We start from the raw sequence: 20728 nt of genomic DNA, 5'->3' as shown, positions 1-20728 counted from the left end.
CTTAAATTCCTTATCCAAATTTGAGAGCCAAGACCACACTAAAAAAACTGCATCATCAACAAGTTTGCTGCCATTAAAGGAATCATTGGAGAAAAGAATTCTGTTTCTCATCTTCCATATAGACCAAACAACAGCCATCCACCAAGTTTGCCACCTTCCTCTTCTAAGCCCTTCCACTTGCACAAAAGAGTGCTGAAGAAAATGTTGGATTGGATTAGAGGGGAACACCAAAGAGATATTCAGCCAAGACAAAGTCTCCCACCAAACAGGCCAAATCTTTGAGCAAAGGAAAAATAGGTGTGAAACCTCCTCCTCCATTCCTCCACAGAAAGGACATGAAGCATCCGCAATCTGCACTTGCCTTCTCTGCAGATTGCTTTTTGTTGACATTAAATACTAATTCTTTAGCCGCTCCCAGATTGAGTTAGATGAGCTGGAAAGTGTTTCCATTCTGTCCATGACCCTTGCATGGGATGAATTTTCCTTCTCTACTTTTCAAGAAGCCCATTATTCGCTTCAAGATTCTCTAGACCAGGTGCCTGACATGCCTTTTTGATATCTTTTCTGTTTTGTTGTTTTATTTACCATCATTCCCTGCTTCTATCATTTTTCATGTAATTTGGAATATTTAAAGTTAAATGGTCAATTCTTTTTTTATCAGTTTTTACACCTTTGTGAATGAAAAAAGGGAATCTTTCATTATGGTTTGGTTGGGCCTTTCTCTTTGTTTCCTATAATCTAGAGGATCCTTATCTTCTTCTTGGGTTCTGAAAAAATAAAAACATCTACTCCCTCCTGTATTTATGCTTGATGTTATTTCCTACGGTGTGGGTTATGTGTCATGTCTGGTCTACGATTGACACATGGAAATCCAAATGCACTAGAGCTGCCCTCAAAAAACTCAATTTGGTAGAAGATAGATCTATTCCAAGGGTACAAGCTCATTTCTTTCCTAAGAATATGTAAGTTTTACTTGCAACTAGTTGTTACTTCCCTGAATGCCAATATTTGTTTGCATGTTTCTTTAGTTGATATTTGTCTTACTTTCATAGCTTATTTTCTTTACTCTCCATTGTCAAACCGCCTAAGTAGCTTGTCTTTGCTTATTGTTTGTCTCTTTGTTTCCTTGCTTGTGATATGTCATATAGGAAATTGGAAAGGAGGATTGATGTCATACCATGAAGAATTTGAGTCAAGAAGGAAGGGGTCAACCACCTTAAGAGCTATTGGACTAAAAAACACTCCAAATTGAGTGAAACATCAAAGATAGAATAGCCACCACAATTGAGTACTTTTTTTTGTAATTTTGTAATTGACAATTTGCTTTGCTTTCAAATTTTGTAACAAAAAGGCCTTTCATTGGAAGTAAGTTGGGAGCCTCCAATAGGTCACCCTACTTCCATTTGTGTAATAATTTTAGGCAATTTTCCCTTAGGATAGTGAGTGTTTTGTTGGGAACCTTAAATAAGATCATCCAAACACTCTTAAGATCCGCCTAGTTTGCATTTCTTGCACTTTAATTTCTTGCTTACTTTCATAGCTTATTTTCTTTACACTCCATTGTCAAACCGCCTAGGTAGCTTGTCTTTGCTTATTGTTTGTCTCTTTCTTTCCTTGCTTGTGATTTGTCATATAGGGAATTGGAAAGGAGGATTGATGTCATACCTTGAAGAATTTGAGTCAAGAAGCAAGGGGTCAACCACCTTAAGAGCTATTGGACTAAGAAGCACTCCAAATTGAGTGAAACATCAAAGATAGAATAGCCACCACAATTGAGTACTTTTTTTTGTAATTTTGTAATTGACAATTTGCTTTGCTTTCAAATTTTGTAACAAAAAGGCCTTTCATTGGAAGTAAGTTGGGAGCCTCCAATAGGTCACCCTACTTCCATTTGTGTGTAATAATTTTAGGCAATTTTCCCTTAGGATAGTCAGTGTTTTGTTGGGAACCTTAAATAAGATCATCCAAACACTCTTAGGATCCGCCTAGTTTGCATTTCTTGCACTTTAATTTCTTGCTTACTTTCATAGCTTATTTTCTTTACTCTCCATTGTCAAACCGCCTAGGTACCTTGTCTTTGCTTATTGTTTGTCTCTTTGTTTCCTTGCTTGTGATTTGTCATATAGGGAATTGGAAAGGAGGATTGATGTCATACCTTGAAGAATTTGAGTCAAGAAGCAAGGGGTCAACCACCTTAAGAGCTATTGGACTAAGAAGCACTCCAAATTGAGTGAAACATCAAAGATAGAATAGCCACCACAATTGAGTACTTTTTTTGTAATTTTGTAATTGACAATTTGCTTTGCTTTCAAATTTTGTAACAAAAAGGCCTTTCATTGGAAGTAAGTTGGGAGCCTCCAATAGGTCACCCTACTTCCATTTGTGTGTAATAATTTTAGGCAATTTTCCCTTAGGATAGTGAGTGTTTTGTTGGGAACCTTAAATAAGATCATCCAAACACTCTTAGGATCCGCCTAGTTTGTATTTCTTGCACCTTAATTTCTTGCTTACTTTCATAGCTTATTTTCTTTACTCTCCATTGTCAAACCACCTAGGTACCTTGTCTTTGCTTATTGTTTGTCTCTTTGTTTCCTTGCTTGTGATTTGTCATATAGGGAATTGGAAAGGAGGATTGATGTCATACCTTGAAGAATTTGAGTCAAGAAGCAAGGGGTCAACCACCTTAAGAGCTATTGGACTAAGAAGCACTCCAAATTGAGTGAAACATCAAAGATAGAATAGCCACCACAATTGAGTACTTTTTTTTGTAATTTTGTAATTGACAATTTGCTTTGCTTTCAAATTTTGTAACAAAAAGGCCTTTCATTTGAAGTAAGTTGGGAGCCTCCAATAGGTCACCCTACTTCCATTTGTGTGTAATAATTTTAGGCAATTTTCCCTTAGGATTGTGAGTGTTTTGTTGGGAACCTTAAATAAGATCATCCAAACACTCTTAGGATCCGCCTAGTTTGCATTTCTTGCACTTTAATTTCTTGCTTACTTTCATAGCTTATTTCCTTTACTCTTCATTGTCATACCGCCTAGGTAGCTTGCCTTTTACCAATTAGTTTTTACCTTATCTTTCACACCTCTTTTAGTGTTTATTTTGGCTAGTTTCAATCATAGTTTCTTTTACCTTTTGTTTTCAAACCCCAACAAGAAAGAACCATAACTTAGGAACCAACATGAGTCTTCATTCTTCATCTAGTGTTAATGGTGAGGGTTTTACTTCTAAGGACCCCTTGTATAAGATATTAGATGAGTTGAGATCCCTTAATTAGGGTTTAGAAGTATTGACTAATCAAGGTTTAGGTCTAGTTGACTAGTTGGGGTTTAAGGGTATTTGAAAAATTTGGGTTTATGGGTATTTCACTAATTAGGGTGATTTGTACTTGACTAATTAGGGTTTTGTGTTCATTGACCAATTAGGGTTTATGACTATTTTAAAAACTTAGGGTTTACGGATACTTCACTAATTAGAGTTTACGGGTATTTGACAACTTAGTGTTTAGGTTTTAGGGGTATTTGAGTAACGAGGGTTTATGTGTAGTTGAGTAATTAGGGTTTAGTGTTACTTGACCAATTAGCGTTTAGGATTATTTGACAAATTAGAGTTACTTGACTAATTAGAGTTTAGGGTTATATGACAAATTAGGGTCACTTGACTAATTATAATTTAGGGGTATTTTACAAATAAGGTTTTTTGATTACTTGACAAATTAGGATTTAGCGGTATTTGACTAATTACGATTTATGGGTACTTGAGTAGTTAAGGTTTAGGGGTATTTGACAAAGTAGGAAATAAGGATATTTGACTAATAATGGTTTAGGGGTACTTGACTAATTAGGTTACTTGACTAAGTAGGATTTAGGGGTATTTGAAAAATTAGATGTTTAGGGTTACTTGAGAAATTGGGGTTTATGTGTGTTTGACTATTTCAGATTTATGTGTACTTGACTAATTAGGGTTTTGTGTTACTTAACTAATTAGGGTTTATGGTTATTTGACAAATTAGACGTTAGGGTTACTTTGGTAGTTATGGTTTAGGGGTATTTATGGTTATTTGACAAATTAGACTATAGGGTTACTTTGCTAGTTATGGTTTAGGGGTATTTCGAAGATAAGGGTTTAGGATTACTTGACTGATTGAGTTTTAATGGGTATTTGACAAAGTAGGGTTCAGGGTTTCTTTACAAATAAGCTTTTAGTGGTATTTGACTAATTATGGTTTATTGTACTTGACTTATTAGGGTTTAGTGTTACATGACCAATTAGGGTTTAGGGTTATTTGAAAAGATAGGGTTGCTTGACTAATTGGGTTTAGGGGTATTTGACAAATAAGGGTTTAGGGTTACTTGACGAATTCGGATTTAGGGGTATTTGACTAATGAGGGTTTATGTGTAGTTGAGTTAATTAGGGTTTAGTGTTACTTGGCCAATTAGGGTTTAGGGGTATTTGACAAATTAGGGTTACTTGACTAATTAGGGTTTATGGGTATTTGAAAATTAAGGTTTAGGGTTACTTGACAATTTGGGGTTTAGGTGTATGTGACTAATTAAGATTTATAGGTACTTGACTAATTAAGGTTTAGTGGTACTTGACTAATTAGGGTGTAGGGTTATTTGACAAATTAGAATATTGTGTTACTTGACCAATTAGGGTTTAGGGTTATTTGACAATTTAGGGTTATTTAATTTATTAGGGTTTATGAGTATTTGAAAATTTAGGATTCACGTGTTACTTGACAAATTGGGGTTTATGTGTACTTGACTAATTAGGGTTTAGTGTTACTTGAATGCTTAGGGTTTAGGGTTATTTTACAAATTAGGGATACAATTACTTGACTAATTAGGGTTTATCTATATTTGATAGATCATGGTTTAGGTTTACTTTACTAATTGGGGTTTAAGTGTGTTTGATAAATTAGGGTTTAGGGTTATTTGAAAAAATAGGGTTGCTTGACTAATTGGGTTTATGGATATTTGACAAATAAGGGTTTAGGGTTACTTGACAAATTCGGGTTTAGGGGTATTTGACTAATGAGGGTTTATAGGTAGTTGAGTAATTAGGGTTTAGTGTTACTTGGCCAATTAGGGTTTAGGGGTATTTGACAAATTAGGGTCTCTTGACTAATTAGGGTTTATGGGTATTTGAGGAGAAAATGACTTTTATCTTGTTAGTGGCCTGCACAAAATTGCAGGAATGAGGAGAAAATGAGTTTGTTGCAGTACCAAATACCTTAAATACTTCTTCCTCATCACCTAGCCACCAAGTCAATTTCCCTTCCTTGACATCAATCAATGTTCCTATTGTGTTGAGGAAGAGTTTTCCCAAAATAATTGGTGTGACTTCATTCTCCTCTATATCCAGAATCATAAAGTCCACAGGGAAAATGAATTTTCTGACCTTGATCAATAAGTCTTCCACTATCCCTTGTGGGAAGCAGAGAGTCCTATTTGCAAGCGGAGAGTCCTATTATTATTATTCTTGTTGTTGTTGTTGTTGTTGTTGTTGTTGTTGTTGTATTATGAAAGAAAACTGAACAACATTGAAAAACAATAATTTTGTACCCATCGTCATCATTTATTTGCCGAGTAAAATCAAGTAATACCCAGAAAAATATCTTGGAATGAGTAAAGATACCAAGTACTAATCCAAATCCAAATAATCAAATACATAGAGTTTAGTTCAAATGCAAACAAATTGATCAAAAAAGTAAAGACGATAATATCAGTCACATATCAAGATGATCAGAAAAACCTGAAAGATGGAGCTAACCTCATTATTTGAAAACATTGAAATTACCCATTTGTTTCTTATAGTTGTAATAACTTTCCCTTTTAGTCCGTATAGTTTAAAACATCTCATTTTGGTGCCTATAGTTGCAATTCTTTACCTTTTTGGTCCTCACTATCAAGTATCCATTTACATAGTTTGAAACGAATGTGGCATGGCTCATTTAATCCACCTTCATCTCAAAGGTGTTAGGTGACTTTAGACAACAAGGAGAAAAAGGTGATTGCAAATATAGGGCATATAATCATGGATTCAATTTCTCATTTATTTTTTTGGCTAGCGCTTGTAGTCTACATGGGTGGAGTTTGAGAAAGACACATTGATTCATTTTCTCTCTCTTCTTGTTGACTCATAACCTCAACTACTCAGATCCGCCTTCTTTGGTTCAAATCATGCACTATAAGATTAGATATAATCTAGCCCAATGACTTTCCTAGAGACATGAGCCTACCTACATTGCTTTCCCAGATTAATCAGTCTAGCCTCACAATGTTAGGAACAAAATTGAAATGAAGAAAAGAAAGAATTTTACTAAATATAAGAAAAGAACAGAAAATAGAAGAGAATATTTCATATCCTTCTTCCCCTATTTATATCTAATAAAACCCTTTAATTAACTAACTCATTAATAGTCCAAATATCCTTCTCATTGTATCCTAAATCCTAACACACAACTTTACCACAAGTATCACTAAACCCTAAATCCTAAACCCCAAGCCCTAAACCCCAAACCCTAAACACACAACTTTAATCCATGCATTGAAGGCTTCAAATATTGCAAGCCACTTGTGCAATTAGATGGGACATTTTTAACTGGCAAATACCATGGTACTTTGTTAACTCCCATCGGACAAGATTGTAGTAGGAACAATTTTCCACTTGATTTTGCAGTTGTTGAGAGCGAGACTAGAGAAGCTTGGATGTGGTTCTTGCATTATTTGCGAAGATATGTTACTCCGCAACCAAATTTATGTATTATATCAGACAGGGGAACCAGTTTGCTAGCAGCTTTACAATCTGAACGTCTTGGTTGGAATGAACCAGATGTTTCGTCTGTGTATTGCATTCGCCACATTGCATCAAATTTCAACAAACAGTTTAAAAATGTTGACTTAAAAAAACAAGTAATCAATATGGGTATGTTTCTTCCTATTTCATGCATCATATTCTTGCTTTATTACATGTTTACTATTTATTACTCATTTTTCTATCTTTTCGCACATGGTATGAGATGAGGAAACTACGATTTGAGCTAAGTTGCTCGCTATGCGAGCAAAGTTTCCACAAGCAGCAGATTAGTTGGATCAAATTCCTAAGAGTAAATGGACTCAGGCGTATGATAAAGGAAAACAGTATGACCATATGACTACCAACCTTGCTAAATGTATGAATTCTGTTTTGAAAGGAGCCCGAGCATTACCTATTGCTGCCTTAGTCAATGAAACATTTAATAAAATAAATGATTCATTTGTTACTAACGGCATCAAAATCATGAATATGATAAAGGCAGGGCATAGGTACTCCAAAGACGTATATGTCATGATGCAAGAAAATCAACACATTGCTACCTCGCATTATGTTCGAGAAACAGGGGAGTTTGAGGTTCAAGAAATTGCAAATACGCGACTTGATCGACGAGCAATGGCATGCACTGTCAAATTGAATGAATGGTCGTGTGATTGCGGACAATTTCAAGCACTTCGACTACCTTGCTTGCATGCAATTGCAGCGTGTGTTTTTTGCAATTTAAATTATGATGACTTTGTTGACCCTGTATACAAGTTGGAAAACATTTTCAAAGTTTATCAACATCATTTTCATTCCCTTGGAAGTGAAGACACATGGCCAAAATATTTAGATTCGTATTTTATGTCTGATCCTTCGAAACGAAGATTGACATCAGGCAAGCCGATCACTACTCGAATACATAATGAGATGGATGAACCAATTCCAAATAGGCCTAAGAAATGCTCATTATGTAGAAGTGAAGGACATAATCGGACTAACTGTCCATACAAACAAGTACATGACTAAAATAACTTGTAATTTTTATGTTTTTCTTTCATTTGTATTGTGCGTTTTATATTAATATATTAATTATGTTATTTTTAATTTTTATTGAGATTATTTAAACATTAAATAAGAAACATTTAAAGTAAACTATATTCAAAATATATATAACATGTTTTAAATAATAAACCATTAAAATAAAATAATAACATATCAAATAAAATCACAAAAAATATACTAATAAAATCAACTTAATATTATTTATTATATATTTAAATATATTTTTAACTTTTTTATTTAAAATAAAAATAAAATTGTAAAAAATATTAAATTTAAAAGAAAAAACATATTTACGAAAAGAAAAAAAAAAGGTTAACATAACAAAAATATGTCTACAAATAATAAAAAAGCATTTAAAAAATTTAACAACTTAAAGCAAGTTGGTCCATGCTATCATAAATCATGTTTACAGCATAAGTTAAATTTGACTACTTTATTTCTGGCAAGATTCCATGCTATCATAAATCATTTCACCATAAATGATCGTATAAGCATGCTTCATGACTACTTTTATTCTATTCATGCATGTGCAACCTTCACGGGTGTAAATTATTGGAGCCTATGAAGCTTGTTTTCAGCATTATTGTTCTAAAGTTATTCCCTTGACGGTTGTTTTCTGCTATTTCAGTGTTGTAATGTGAGTGAACAATGCATTGCATTAACGTGAGTGAACAATACACTACTGATCTAAAGCTTGTTTTTCTTTGCTGCATGAACAATACACCACTACGCATGCTATTTTCAAGGATGCGTGCTTTTTCTTGTTTTCTTTGCTGCACAAGTGAACTAATGGCATGTTCTAAAGCTTGTTTTTCTTTGCTGAAAATAATTAATTAGTTTTACATTTTTAATATCACTTAGTTATTATTAATTTATGGTTTAGTGTTAAATTAATTTTGGTAAATTATTATTTTGTGTTTTAGAATAATAGTGTTTAGTTATTATTAATTTACAGTTTAGGTAGATAAATTATTATACATGATAAATTAATTTTCTTAAATTATTATTTTATGTTTTAGAACAATAGTGTTTAGTTATTATTAATTTACCGCTTAGTTAGATAAATTATTATACATGGAAAATTAATTTTTTTATTAAATTATTATTTTATGTTTTAGAATAATAGTGCTTAGTTATTATTAATTTACGAATTAGTTACATAAATTATTATACATGTTAAATTAATTTTGTTAAATTATTATTTTGTGTGTTAGAATATTAGTGTTTAGTTGTAGCATGAACGGTTCAATAAACACTGTTCACTCGCGTGAAATTTATAAAAGGAGGGTTCATTCTCACCTCGGTGCATATGTTGCATCCAAACAATTAATTGGTTCTCTCATTTTGACGTGTTTCTTAGAGTCATACTGACATAATTTTTTTAGTGTTACACACACGAAAAAGATATTTAAAAATGTTTTTTTTACGTTACATAGAATCCAATGATTCCTTACTAATCAATAATTCTTTTACAGATGACTATTGAACAACCCATAATAAGAGATAATGTTAGCGACTTCAGTGATAACGAGCAACAACATGATTTTGATGAACATGGTGAACCAAGCAATTATGCGTTTTATTTGTATTGTGTGTTTTATATTAATGTATTAATTATGCTATTTTTAATTTTTATTGATAGATTATTTAAACTTTAAATAAAAAAATTTAAAGTAAAATATATTAAAAATATATATAACATGTTTTAAATAATAAAACATTAAAATAAAATAATAACATATAAAATAAAATCACAAAAAATATACTAATAAAATCAACTTAATATTATTTATCATATATTTAAATATATTTTTTAACTTTTTTTATTTAAAATAAAAATAAAAATGTAAAAAATATTAAATTTAAAAGAAAAACAGATTTAGGAAAAGAAAAAAAAATAGGTTAACATAACAAAAACATGTCTACAAATAGTAAAAAAACATTTAAAAAATTTAACAAAAAGAAAAAAAATAGTTTTACGAATTTTTAAAGTTGTAAAATAAAATATGACTTCCGTTTTAAAAAAATGACTTTAAAAGTCGTAAAAAAAATAACATTTGCACTGAAGTCGTACATATTTTTACGACTTCAGTTAAAATTTTTTTTTAAAAAAATAACAAGTCGTAGCCGGTGTTATTACTTCTGAGTCAGAAGTCCTAACACCTGTTTCGACTTACCCCATTTTGAATAATTTTTTAAAAACATATCCCCAATTGAAAAATTAAATATTTTTTACGTGAGCTAAGAATTTTAATTAAATGAACAAGAGAAAGTAAAAAATTGTTGTTTAATTAAGATATATTACAATAATACCCAAGAAGTTAGGGGCATTTACTTACTAGTTGTTTTCATATGAGCATTATATATATTTATATAAGGCCAAAGAAGATCAGCTTCATTCCAATATTGGTATATGGCAGCAATTGCTTTCTAATTCCTCAACAGAAAGTGGTTTTCGAGCAGTGCGTGACGCGGACTCTGTCTCCGGCGTTGACATTGGAGGAGGGACTTGAGAAACTGAAGGAGGCTCTCCAAATCTTGAATTATCCTTCCCCTTCTTCCCCTACTGTCCTAAGACCTTCACTTTGTTTTGCTCCCAACCCCACTCCTCCTCGGTCTTTCCTCTCATTTATGTATCCAAGAACGACGCCGACTCTAAATCACTCTATGTCAATTTGGATGATAATGTGAGTCACCAGAAAGAAAGGTTCTTTTTGGTTTTCCATACCTCAGGTAAAGGTTCAACAATCTTATTGCCATTACTTTAATAACTTTAAATACTAATTCTTTTGCCGCTCCCAGATTGAGTTAGATGAGCTGGAAAGTGTTTCCATTCTGTCAATGACCCTTGCATGGGATGAATTTTCCTTCTCTACTTTTCAAGAAGCCCATTATTCGCTTCAAGATTCTCTAGACCAGGTGCCTGACATGCCTTTTTGATATCTTTTCTGCTTTTGTTGTTTTATTTACCATCATTCCCTGCTTCTATCATTTTTCATGTAATTTGGAATATTTAAAGTTAAATGGTCAATTCTTTTTTGTATCAGTTTTTACACCTTTGTGAATGAAAAAAGGGAATCTTTCATTATGGTTTGGTTGGGCCTTTCTCTTTGTTTTCTATAATCTAGAGGATCCTTATCTTCTTGGGTTCTGAAAAAATAAAAACATCAACTCCCTCCTGTATTTATGCTTGATGTTATTTCCTACGGTGTGGGTTATGTGTCATGTCTGGTCTACGATTGACACATGTAAATCCAAATGCACTAGAGCTGCTCTCAAAAATCTCAATTTGGCAGAAGATAGATCTATTCCAAGGGTACAAGCTCATTTCTTTCCTAAGAATATGTAAGTTTTACTTGCAACTAGTTGTTACTTCCCTGAATTCCTTGTCCAAAAGTCAATGATGAATGTAACCATGGTTTTCTTGAACTGAGAAGCATATTGGGTCAACATTTTGTCTGAGTTAGTGTGTAAAGCAAAAGAACTAGTGCAAGCATACAAGCTTCAAAATGTAGTTAAGACTGCAGACAACTTCTGTTCATGTTTGAAGCTTGATAGAAACACAGATGTTAGCTATAGTAATATGAGAAAGGCTGCTTCTTGGGAAGATTTGACTGACAACTATTTATTCTGTTCTAAAGCTGTAGATCCTCAGTACAAGGATTTAAGGCATTTTCAGTGGCATTGGGAAAAGGGGGAGCCTGTCATTGTCAGCAATGTGCTTGAATGTACATCTGGTTTAAGCTGGGAACCGCTTGTCATGTGGCGTGCATTACGTCATGTAACTAATACCAAGCATGGCCAACATTTGGCGGAGAAAACAATTGATTGCTTAGATTGGACTGAGGTTTGCTTAATTTCCCAATCTTTAACTTTATTGACCATGGAGAGCTTTTTACACAAATTTCATTCTTCACCTTCATTCTCATGAAGATTATGTTTAATTGTTTGATGTTGGTACTTATTTTAACTGGAACCACTGCAGTTATGGCATTTGGAGAATTATTTAATATTAGCAATTTTTATGTTGTTGAATTTCCTACATGTTTCCTGAATTCAGTAACTCCACCTTTTCTGGATTGAGACTTGAGAGTTATTTCAGTGCATTTAATATTGTCAGTTATTGAATTCCATAGAGTCATCAGAACAGAATGTCCTTGAAATATTTTGTGAAGTACTGAAAAATTACAATTTTTTGGTGGATGGTTCCACTTTAAGAAACAGTTTGTAGATGTTCTGCTATCTGGGTCATAAAGAGATACCGGCCTAAGGTGGAATGTTGGTAAACAAAACGCACATTAGGGTGATAATTAGAAATCATTTTTCTGAGTGTAGTTTTTATATCAGTCTCAAATTTTAAGCCCTTGTTTCATGCTTTATGCTGTCTCTCCATCATTCTCAAGAAATATGGCTAGTGTGATCAATTTATCCTGCTACCATCATCATCATATTCATCTTCTTAGTCCTAGGTTTTGCTCCTTATCTTATCATCTTAGAAAATTTTATCTCAATGTTTGGCTGTTTCTTGTCCCTGCCCCATTTTGCTGTTTTTGCTTTGCCTGCCCAGACCTTTCTTGTTGCCCTTGCATCCTTTGGTATGTTTGTCTAGTTCTTAGACTTGCAGCATCTAGCTGATGTTGGGTAAAATGTACTTTTTATTTTTTTTAGTTTGTTGAAAATGTTATTTTCGATTTGTACTCATTATGTTTTTCTGTTTAGTAATCAGACTAGAGTAAATCATATCTGCTTTATTTTACTGATTTAGTAATTCTTTACTGGACTTGTTTATTCAGTTGCTGCTGATTTCTGCATTTCTCTTTTGAGGTATTGGTTAAATGCAGGGGGAAATTAATATCCACCAACTTTTTACTGGCTATACAAATGGTCGTAGGGATTGGCTTGCTTGCCCACAGATATTGAAATTAAAAGATTGGCCTCCTTCTAATTTATTTGAGGAACAATTGCCTCGTCATTGTGCTGAGTTCATATCTTCCTTACCCTTCAAGGAATATACTGATCCTCACAAAGGTTCTCTTAACCTTGCTGTGAAGTTGCCTAATGGTTCTCTAAAGCCAGACCTGGGGCCAAAAACATATATTGCTTATGGATTTCCTCAGGAGCTTGGACGTGGTGATTCAGTGACTAAGCTCCATTGTGATATGTCTGATGCAGTATGCTCTATTTGCTTATTTCTTTCCTGGGCTGTTATTTTCAAGGATTTCTTCTAAATTATTTGAACTTTTTAAATAGATTTCATATTGGATGGTGTATAGTTTGTAGGATGTATAAAGTGTTGTCTTTGATAAGCCATTGCATTTCTCTGTTCTGTTTCTTATGAGTAGTTTGTGGCTTCAATTCCATGTCAGTTTTTAAGTTCTGTGCATTGTCTTCAGTTCATAAACTCTCATTTGATTCTATATTTGACGAGTTATTTCCCTGGTTGTTATAATGATTGATTGATAATTAGAAAAACTACTCTTGTTATGATAGTAGAATCATCACATTAGTATGGTTAAGGACTTGAAATGAATGATGCCTTTGGCTTAGAGAAGGCTTTAATTTGCGTATATATACTTATGTCAGTTGCATAGATTTTCCTGATCAAACATTGGTTAGTGTTTTGTATATTTTGCTGTATGTGGCCCTGAGTGCATGCTTATCAATGAAGGAATTGAAGCATTTTTTTTTTTAATAATTTTGCTGTTTTAGGTAAATGTGTTGACTCATATTGCTGAAGTGAAACTGGATTCTGATCAACTTACTGTCATTGAGAAGTTGAAGCAAAAGCATCTCGAGCAAGAGAAAAGGGAGCTACTTGGTGATGATCAGGATGGAGAAACTAATGTTGACATGCTTAATATAATTCATCTTCTACAATAAATGCTTTGGACAGGCAAAGTAGTGTTGAAGTCATGGAACAAGAAGGTGGATTATGTGATGGGAAAGAAGTTGATCAGTTTCATCAACCGTCTGGTAGTAATGAGGTTGCCATTGCTAATGAGGATGGTATTTCATATGGATCAGAGCTCATAGAGGTTGACAAAGTAAAAATAAATCAAGGTGATTTGTTGTTTGGGGGGATGCTTCAGATGGTGCTCTCTGGGATATTTTTTGGAGACAGGATGTCCCTAAGTTGCAGGAATATCTGAAGAAGAATTTCAGAGAGTTTAGGTATGTCCATTGCTGTCGTTTAAAGCAGGTAAATTATTAAAATGATTCAGTTATCTGTCTGAGTACTCCTTATCAACCTGAGTCATTTATAACAAATATTTTCACCTTTAGGTTATATTTTTAAATTTTAATATTTGGAGCTTTGCACCCTTATAACATTGACATTCTCCCATTCCCTTATTTTATTCTGATAAAAAGTTCATTAAATATGCATGTCATAAAGGATTGGGTGAAGGATCAAGCTGCTAATAAATAGTTATTTAGAAAATAAAAAAAATGTTTCCGTGTTTATTTTATTATGTGGTAAGGAGCTTTTCATTAATATGACAATAGATGTCATGCAATTGCAACTGTGTTCATTCTTTAAACAAAGTCTGGGAATAGCATTATAGTGCAATTACCAGTCCAAAATACTCATTAATTTTTCAAATAAATATGTTTTATAATTTGCAAAGTGAGAGAGTACAACTGGGAAATTGAGTGTATCCGACTAGACCGAGTTTCCCAGTTCTTACTGGTTCAGTGTTGGGTTGATTACATGGCACCGGGTTAGATGCATATCCGATTTGATATGTGACCCGAGCCGGTGCTATGCCCGGGTTCCGGTTTAACCGGTTGGCCTGGCTGGTCCAGTCTGAGTTTTATAACACTGCACACAAGATCCCTTTGGTCTTGAATCACAGACAGTACACTGCCCACTTACCTTGTACTGAAATTCAACATTTTATTAAAAGAACGAAGACAGCACGTTTGAACTCTATTCATGTTACATTAGGTAAAGTTTATGATTTGTTTATACTCTTTTTATTACAGCTCTAACAAAAAAACTAATTCAAATTCAATTTATAATTTTTTTTTTTTGCAGGATGATTGACTTTTGGATGTATAGGTCTTTACGCCTTTATCTTATTCTGCAATGACTCTGTGAGAGAGGAAGAATAAAAGGGAATGGAAGTTTGGAAAATTTTAGACTAGAAGAAAGCCAACTTAGAGTTGAGCTTTTTAAGAACAAATTCTATCTCAAAATCAATTATAAGATGAACAAGATTTTTAAAATTTAAATAACCAAATGGTCTAGATCTAAAAATAAGCTCTATTTCACCTAGATATCTAGCTTTGATGGTTGCCACCTTAGATTTTGGGAAATTTAATTCATGTACCATAGAAAAAAGAAGAAAATTATTCATTTGCCAGGTTATTTCTAGTTGTTATGTTTATCTGTTGTATTTGTCTGAAGTTTGTCCTTGTTATGTTTGTCTCTTGTATTATCAGTTGGATCATGCCAATGAATTATCAAACTCCCTGAAAGAAAGTGCCAATATTAACACTGTTTGGGCATCGCTTATTGTTGAAGAATGCACAAGACTTGGTTTGATGGTGAGATGATCTGATAAATATTACATATGCACCAATATTAATGCATGATTCTGATTTATTCTTTTGTTTAGTATTTGTGTATTGCTCCTGGATCTAGACCTTCCCCTGTTGCTGTTGCTGTTGCAAGTCACAAATTAATCACATGTATTTCATGCTTCGATGAGCGTTCACTTGCATTTCAAGCTGTTGGATATGGAAGAGGATCTCACATTCCAGCAGTAGCCATTACATCATCAGGCACTGCAGTTTCCAACCTTCTTCCTGCTGTATGTTTCATTAATATTGCTTGTTTTACATGGATGTCCTTATTTTCATGAATTTATTTTAGGGTAAAATACATTTTTGGTTCCCCTATAATGCTCAATCTGCAATTTTGGTCTCCTAGATACTTTTATTTTTCACTCAATGTTTGACCATGGATAATCAATTAACGGTCAACTAACAGAAGAACCAAAATCGCTGATTTTGAAAAATTGGGGGACTGAATGTCTTGATTTGGAAATAGGGGGACCAAAATTGCGGATTGAGCATTATAGGGGACCAATAGTGTATTTTTGCCTTTATTTTATTTTGAATGTGTGATGATTTATTAATTTCTTTCCTGTGACTTGGTTTGTTGTCATTCTGAATGCTGTTGCTAATACATGCATTGTTGGAGTTCAATTGGTTGCTTTGCTGGCTCTTTTTTTGCACTTAGTTTTTATTTTTATTTCCATCAACTTCATTTGTAGTTTTCTCTTTGAGTTTAATTCCCCTCAAGGTTTGAATTGCATTTGCTTTTAGAGTTTAATTCAAATTCACTAACTATGATAAAAATCTGATCATAAATTATCAATTATGATAAGAGTATTGATTTTTCTAATAATTATTTAAAAATCGTATCTAAAATAATTTTTTAGAATAAATAATACATAGTAAATAATTTATGCACTGAAATTTTATAAAAACTTTTTACACTTATATTTAATTATAAATTATCATATATATTAAGTCTGTTAACTTTTATAATAATTAATTTAATAATTTTTTATATGTCATCATTTCTAGTTAGTTGATTGAAAGTGTAAAAAACTTTTACACTATTATTTAATCACAAACTGTCATATGTGTGATAAATTTATTGATATTCATGATAATTATTATTAAAGTTATATGATAAATATTTCTAGTTGATTGATAATATAATTTTCTTGCACAAACAATGCACATGCCTATTAATTAACTCAATATTAAATTAATTTACAATTTTTTTTTTACATTTGACAGTATATCAAAATAAAACTTATGCTTTTATACAAAAACATGAGATCCTTAATGCACGTTGGTTTTATATTTTGTTATATTGTGTTCATGTATTTTTTTATTTTTTTTTATACAGTGGTCTTGTATTCAATATACTTAAAAATGAAACACTTTCATGCATTCAAGTATACCAAACAAAATTCCAACACTATATTTTGGAGAAATATGGTTTCAATGTGTATTCTTTTTCAAATTTGTAAGAAGAATTTATTACTGTTTATGGTTAATATGGGCTGATATATATTTTTCCACTACTACTGAACTCTAATGCAGGTCAAGTCTGATCTGGCTAAAAATATCCAATCATTAGAACCAAACTCTAAATGTTATGTCTTGTAATGAGTGATTCTCTTACACTCTGAAGTATAACAATTTTACCTTATAAGGGTTCAATTCAATCAAAGTAAAATGGAAAGCGTTTCCTTATTTATCAAATATGCTTATGTTTTGTAATGTTCTTCTACTAATATGTGGCGAGCTTAATCCAAAGTGATCTTTCTTTTGGAACTATCCAGTTGAATAGCAGCATATTTTCAGCCTTGAACTTTATATTTTATTTGTGACTGTTCTTCTTTAAGAGTGGTTTATGAATGTGGTATTGATATTTGATGCACGATAAAGGACATGAAGCATCCGCAATCTGCACTTGCCTTCTCTGCCATTACTTTAATAACATTAAATACTAATTCTTTAGCCGCTCCCAGATTGAGTTAGATGAGCTGGAAAGTGTTTCCATTCTGTCCATGACCCTTGCATGGGATGAATTTTCCTTCTCTACTTTTCAAGAAGCCCATTATTCGCTTCAAGATTCTCTAGACCAGGTGCCTGACATGCCTTTTTGATATCTTTTCTGTTTTGTTGTTTTATTTACCATCATTCCCTGCTTCTATCATTTTTCATGTAATTTGGAATATTTAAAGTTAAATGGTCAATTCTTTTTTGTATCAGTTTTTACACCTTTGTGAATGAAAAAAGGGAATCTTTCATTATGGTTTGGTTGGGCCTTTCTCTTTGTTTCCTATAATCTAGAGGATCCTTATCTTCTTCTTGGGTTCTGAAAAAATAAAAACATCTACTCCCTCCTGTATTTATGCTTGATGTTATTTCCTACGGTGTGGGTTATGTGTCATGTCTGGTCTACGATTGACACATGGAAATCCAAATGCACTAGAGCTGCCCTCAAAAAACCCAATTTGGTAGAAGATAGATCTATTCCAAGGGTACAAGCTCATTTCTTTCCTAAGAATATGTAAGTTTTACTTGCAACTAGTTGTTACTTCCCTGAATGCCAATATTTGTTTGACATGTTTCTTTAGTTGATATTTGTCTTTTGCATTTTCTTTTTCTTGGGTCTGGTTAAATGTTAATGCTCAAAAGGCTATTTTCGTTATTGTTGTATTTTTTTGTATTATATGCTAATATTTTAAGATTTAAATACAATGCAGTGCAAACTATATTTGGGCCAAGCCCATATACTTTCAATAGTCTAATTCTAACTCAATCCATAATAACTCTTTAACATTGTTCCCAAATCCCAAGTTTGAGCATAAATATTAATCATGCCTAGCTTGTTACAAATGAAATAACAGTGTTTTCCGGTCACAACCTTTGGCTAACAATTTATGGGTAAGCTTGTCTCCCTAAGGCAGGACCATCAACCATCTAGCAATTCTTCATTCCAGGTCAGCTTCCTTTCTCCCTTTCTTTCTTATACATAGTCTTATGGTGTACCCCTGGCCATCTTTGATTTTCCTTTTATCTGCACCCCTGGCTTCTGTATTTGGACCTCTGGTTTGTGTTCTCTCTTGTTCCTCAGCTTTTGTATCAGTATTCCGTATGGTGGTATAAAAATTAGAACAAAGGGAGCATAATGTTGTTTGTTCTTATTATGTTGTAGTTTTGAATTGTATAATGGTTTTTTTTAAGAGTGTCTATTATGCTAATGAAAAAGGATACGTTCACTGCACATTCAAAATTCATTTATGTTAATCACTAAATATGCATTATAATATTCATAATTAAATTCCTATGCTGCCATATAGTGCTCATCCAAAGTGATGGATGATGCTTTATTTCTAGCTTGGTCTTGGTTAAAAGCTAGAGAGAAAGATTTCAACACTCTTTTTAACCACTGGTCTACCAATCTTTCAAAGTCTTTTGGTTAAGTTGGGTTGGGTTTCCTGTATCTTCTGTGGTGGGGTCTTGGTTGGGTTCTTCTCTTTTTTGGAGGGCGGCACCATAGGTGTCTTGTATTTGTTCATCTTTCATCCGTACCTCTGGTACTGATATGTTTATATTAATACTATATATTTTCTGCCTTCCAAAAAAAAAATATTCATAATTAAATTGTGCCTTCCTCAATGTGGGAAAGAGGAAGGGAAAATTAATCACAATGTGGGAGGATGAAGTGGGGCCAGAATATGTAATGGTAATGGTTAGCAGACAAGTTATTTAGGAGAGACAAGATTCAACAAAGGCTGGAAAAGAGGAAGGGAAAATTAATCACAATGTGGGAGGATGAATTTGTGCGATGTAGCCAGTTTCCTTCTTTGATCCTTAAGGACAAGGCTGTAGCTCCAAGAAAGGGCCATGTTAGGACACATGGTTCAGTCATGGAGTAGACAACATAAGAGTTGGTCAGGAAAAAGACAGATCAGGAAGCTGGTTAGCAGGAGTTAGTGAGTAATGATGAGTTGGAACTAGTTAGTTAGACTTGGGCATTGTTGAGAGCAGGCCAGCCAGTTATTTAATTTTAACTTGCTAATCACATTTCTAGTATGCATGCTAAAGTGAACATAAGTATCATCACAAGTATGTTCAGCTTAGCAATAACATAAATATTGAAAAATTACAATGTTTTGTTACATTTATGTGGTGCCACTGCCTAGCTACTTGCTAAGAAACTTCTGTGTTTTAACCAACATGTTATTTTGCAGAAAAGTTGGCATCTAATTTTTTAGCCATTGAAATGCCTTCCCTGGCTTGCTGTGGAAAATGTCTTAATTTATGGTTTAAGAAGGATCTGATTAATATCTGACTAGTTGCACATTTTACATACCTTGTTTTCTATGGTATTTTAGAGTCCAAAGAAGGTCAACTTGGTTGCTGCTCTGGTTCGTGGTATGCTTGTTAAAGATGCATCGATGCAGTTGGAATCGACAATAAAACGAGCAGCAAAAACTGTATATCAGGTAGTAACACTAGGTATTTTCATTGTCACCTCATTGGACAAGCTTGCAAAATCTATAATTTTAATGATCTGCTAATATAATATGTATTGTAAGACATTTTTCTGAAGGATTTACTGATCCTTGTTTTGCCCCCTCCCCTAGCTCTTTTACTTTTTGTCATTGATCTCAAGGACCAGGTTTTCAATGAGGTTATATAAATTTTTACATGGGACAATGTCATGACAATGAGTAAGAAGGAATTGCAAATTCATTTCCTTATTATATTTAATTTTCTAATTTCATGATTTTTTCCTACTTATAGTAACCAGGTCTATTGCCTTTTTGTTTGAGTAACTGGACATGCAGGTACAATAATTGTTGTTGAAGATGACAAGGGACCTGAAAGAGGAATGCCGAGCTTTAATTCTGAGTTACCCAATTCCAATTCATGGTAAATTTTGTCTTTGCAATAGTTCTTGGATTAGGCTTTGCATATGTGGAAAAATCTTGTTCATTTGTTCAATCATTTTCTTTACTTTCTGCTGAATTTTTGTTGTGAAAGCTTTGTTCTACTTATTAGTTGCTCACTCGTGTGGTACATAAGATGTTTGTTGTGGTTTTACATTTAGATGTTTTTATTAGCCCTTTAATGATGTTGGATGATACTTAGAATATTTATAGCATTGTGATATTTGTGGTTGCTTGGTTTTCTTTGTTTATGAATAAGGAATAAAATACTAAAAGGGTGATACTTTAGAATATTTATAACATTGTCGTATTTATAAAACAGGGTTGAGGATGTTACAAGAGTTTGGGATCCTTGCTGACCAGTGACTAGGG

At 33.0% G+C, this 20728-nt stretch overlaps 1 protein-coding gene across 11 annotated transcripts; it reads left to right on the top strand.

Annotated features, from left to right (window-relative positions):
• The first annotated feature begins 10264 nt into the window (after positions 1 to 10264).
• Positions 10265 to 19891, top strand: LOC121175255 (lysine-specific demethylase JMJ25). Of its 11 annotated transcripts, none has more exons than XM_041017829.1 (9): positions 10265 to 10601; positions 10671 to 10787; positions 10916 to 11213; positions 11510 to 11715; positions 12710 to 13039; positions 13578 to 14039; positions 14905 to 14928; positions 15312 to 15416; positions 17423 to 19891. In XM_041017829.1, exons 3-6 carry the CDS (start codon positions 11093 to 11095, stop codon positions 13746 to 13748), a joined length of 828 nt encoding a protein of 275 aa, XP_040873763.1. In that variant the 5' UTR covers positions 10265 to 10601; positions 10671 to 10787; positions 10916 to 11092; the 3' UTR covers positions 13749 to 14039; positions 14905 to 14928; positions 15312 to 15416; positions 17423 to 19891. The 11 variants fall into 11 exon arrangements, with proteins under 11 accessions (XP_040873763.1, XP_040873764.1, XP_040873769.1 ...); XM_041017830.1 differs by having other exon boundaries at positions 13578 to 14067; XM_041017835.1 differs by lacking the exon at positions 17423 to 19891 and adding an exon at positions 15488 to 17153.
• The last annotated feature ends 837 nt before the right edge of the window (positions 19892 to 20728 follow it).

This window comes from Glycine max, chromosome 8 (genome assembly GCF_000004515.6).
Source record: "Glycine max cultivar Williams 82 chromosome 8, Glycine_max_v4.0, whole genome shotgun sequence".
Lineage (NCBI taxonomy): Eukaryota > Viridiplantae > Streptophyta > Magnoliopsida > Fabales > Fabaceae > Glycine > Glycine max.
This window is presented reverse-complemented; position numbering and strand designations above follow the sequence as displayed.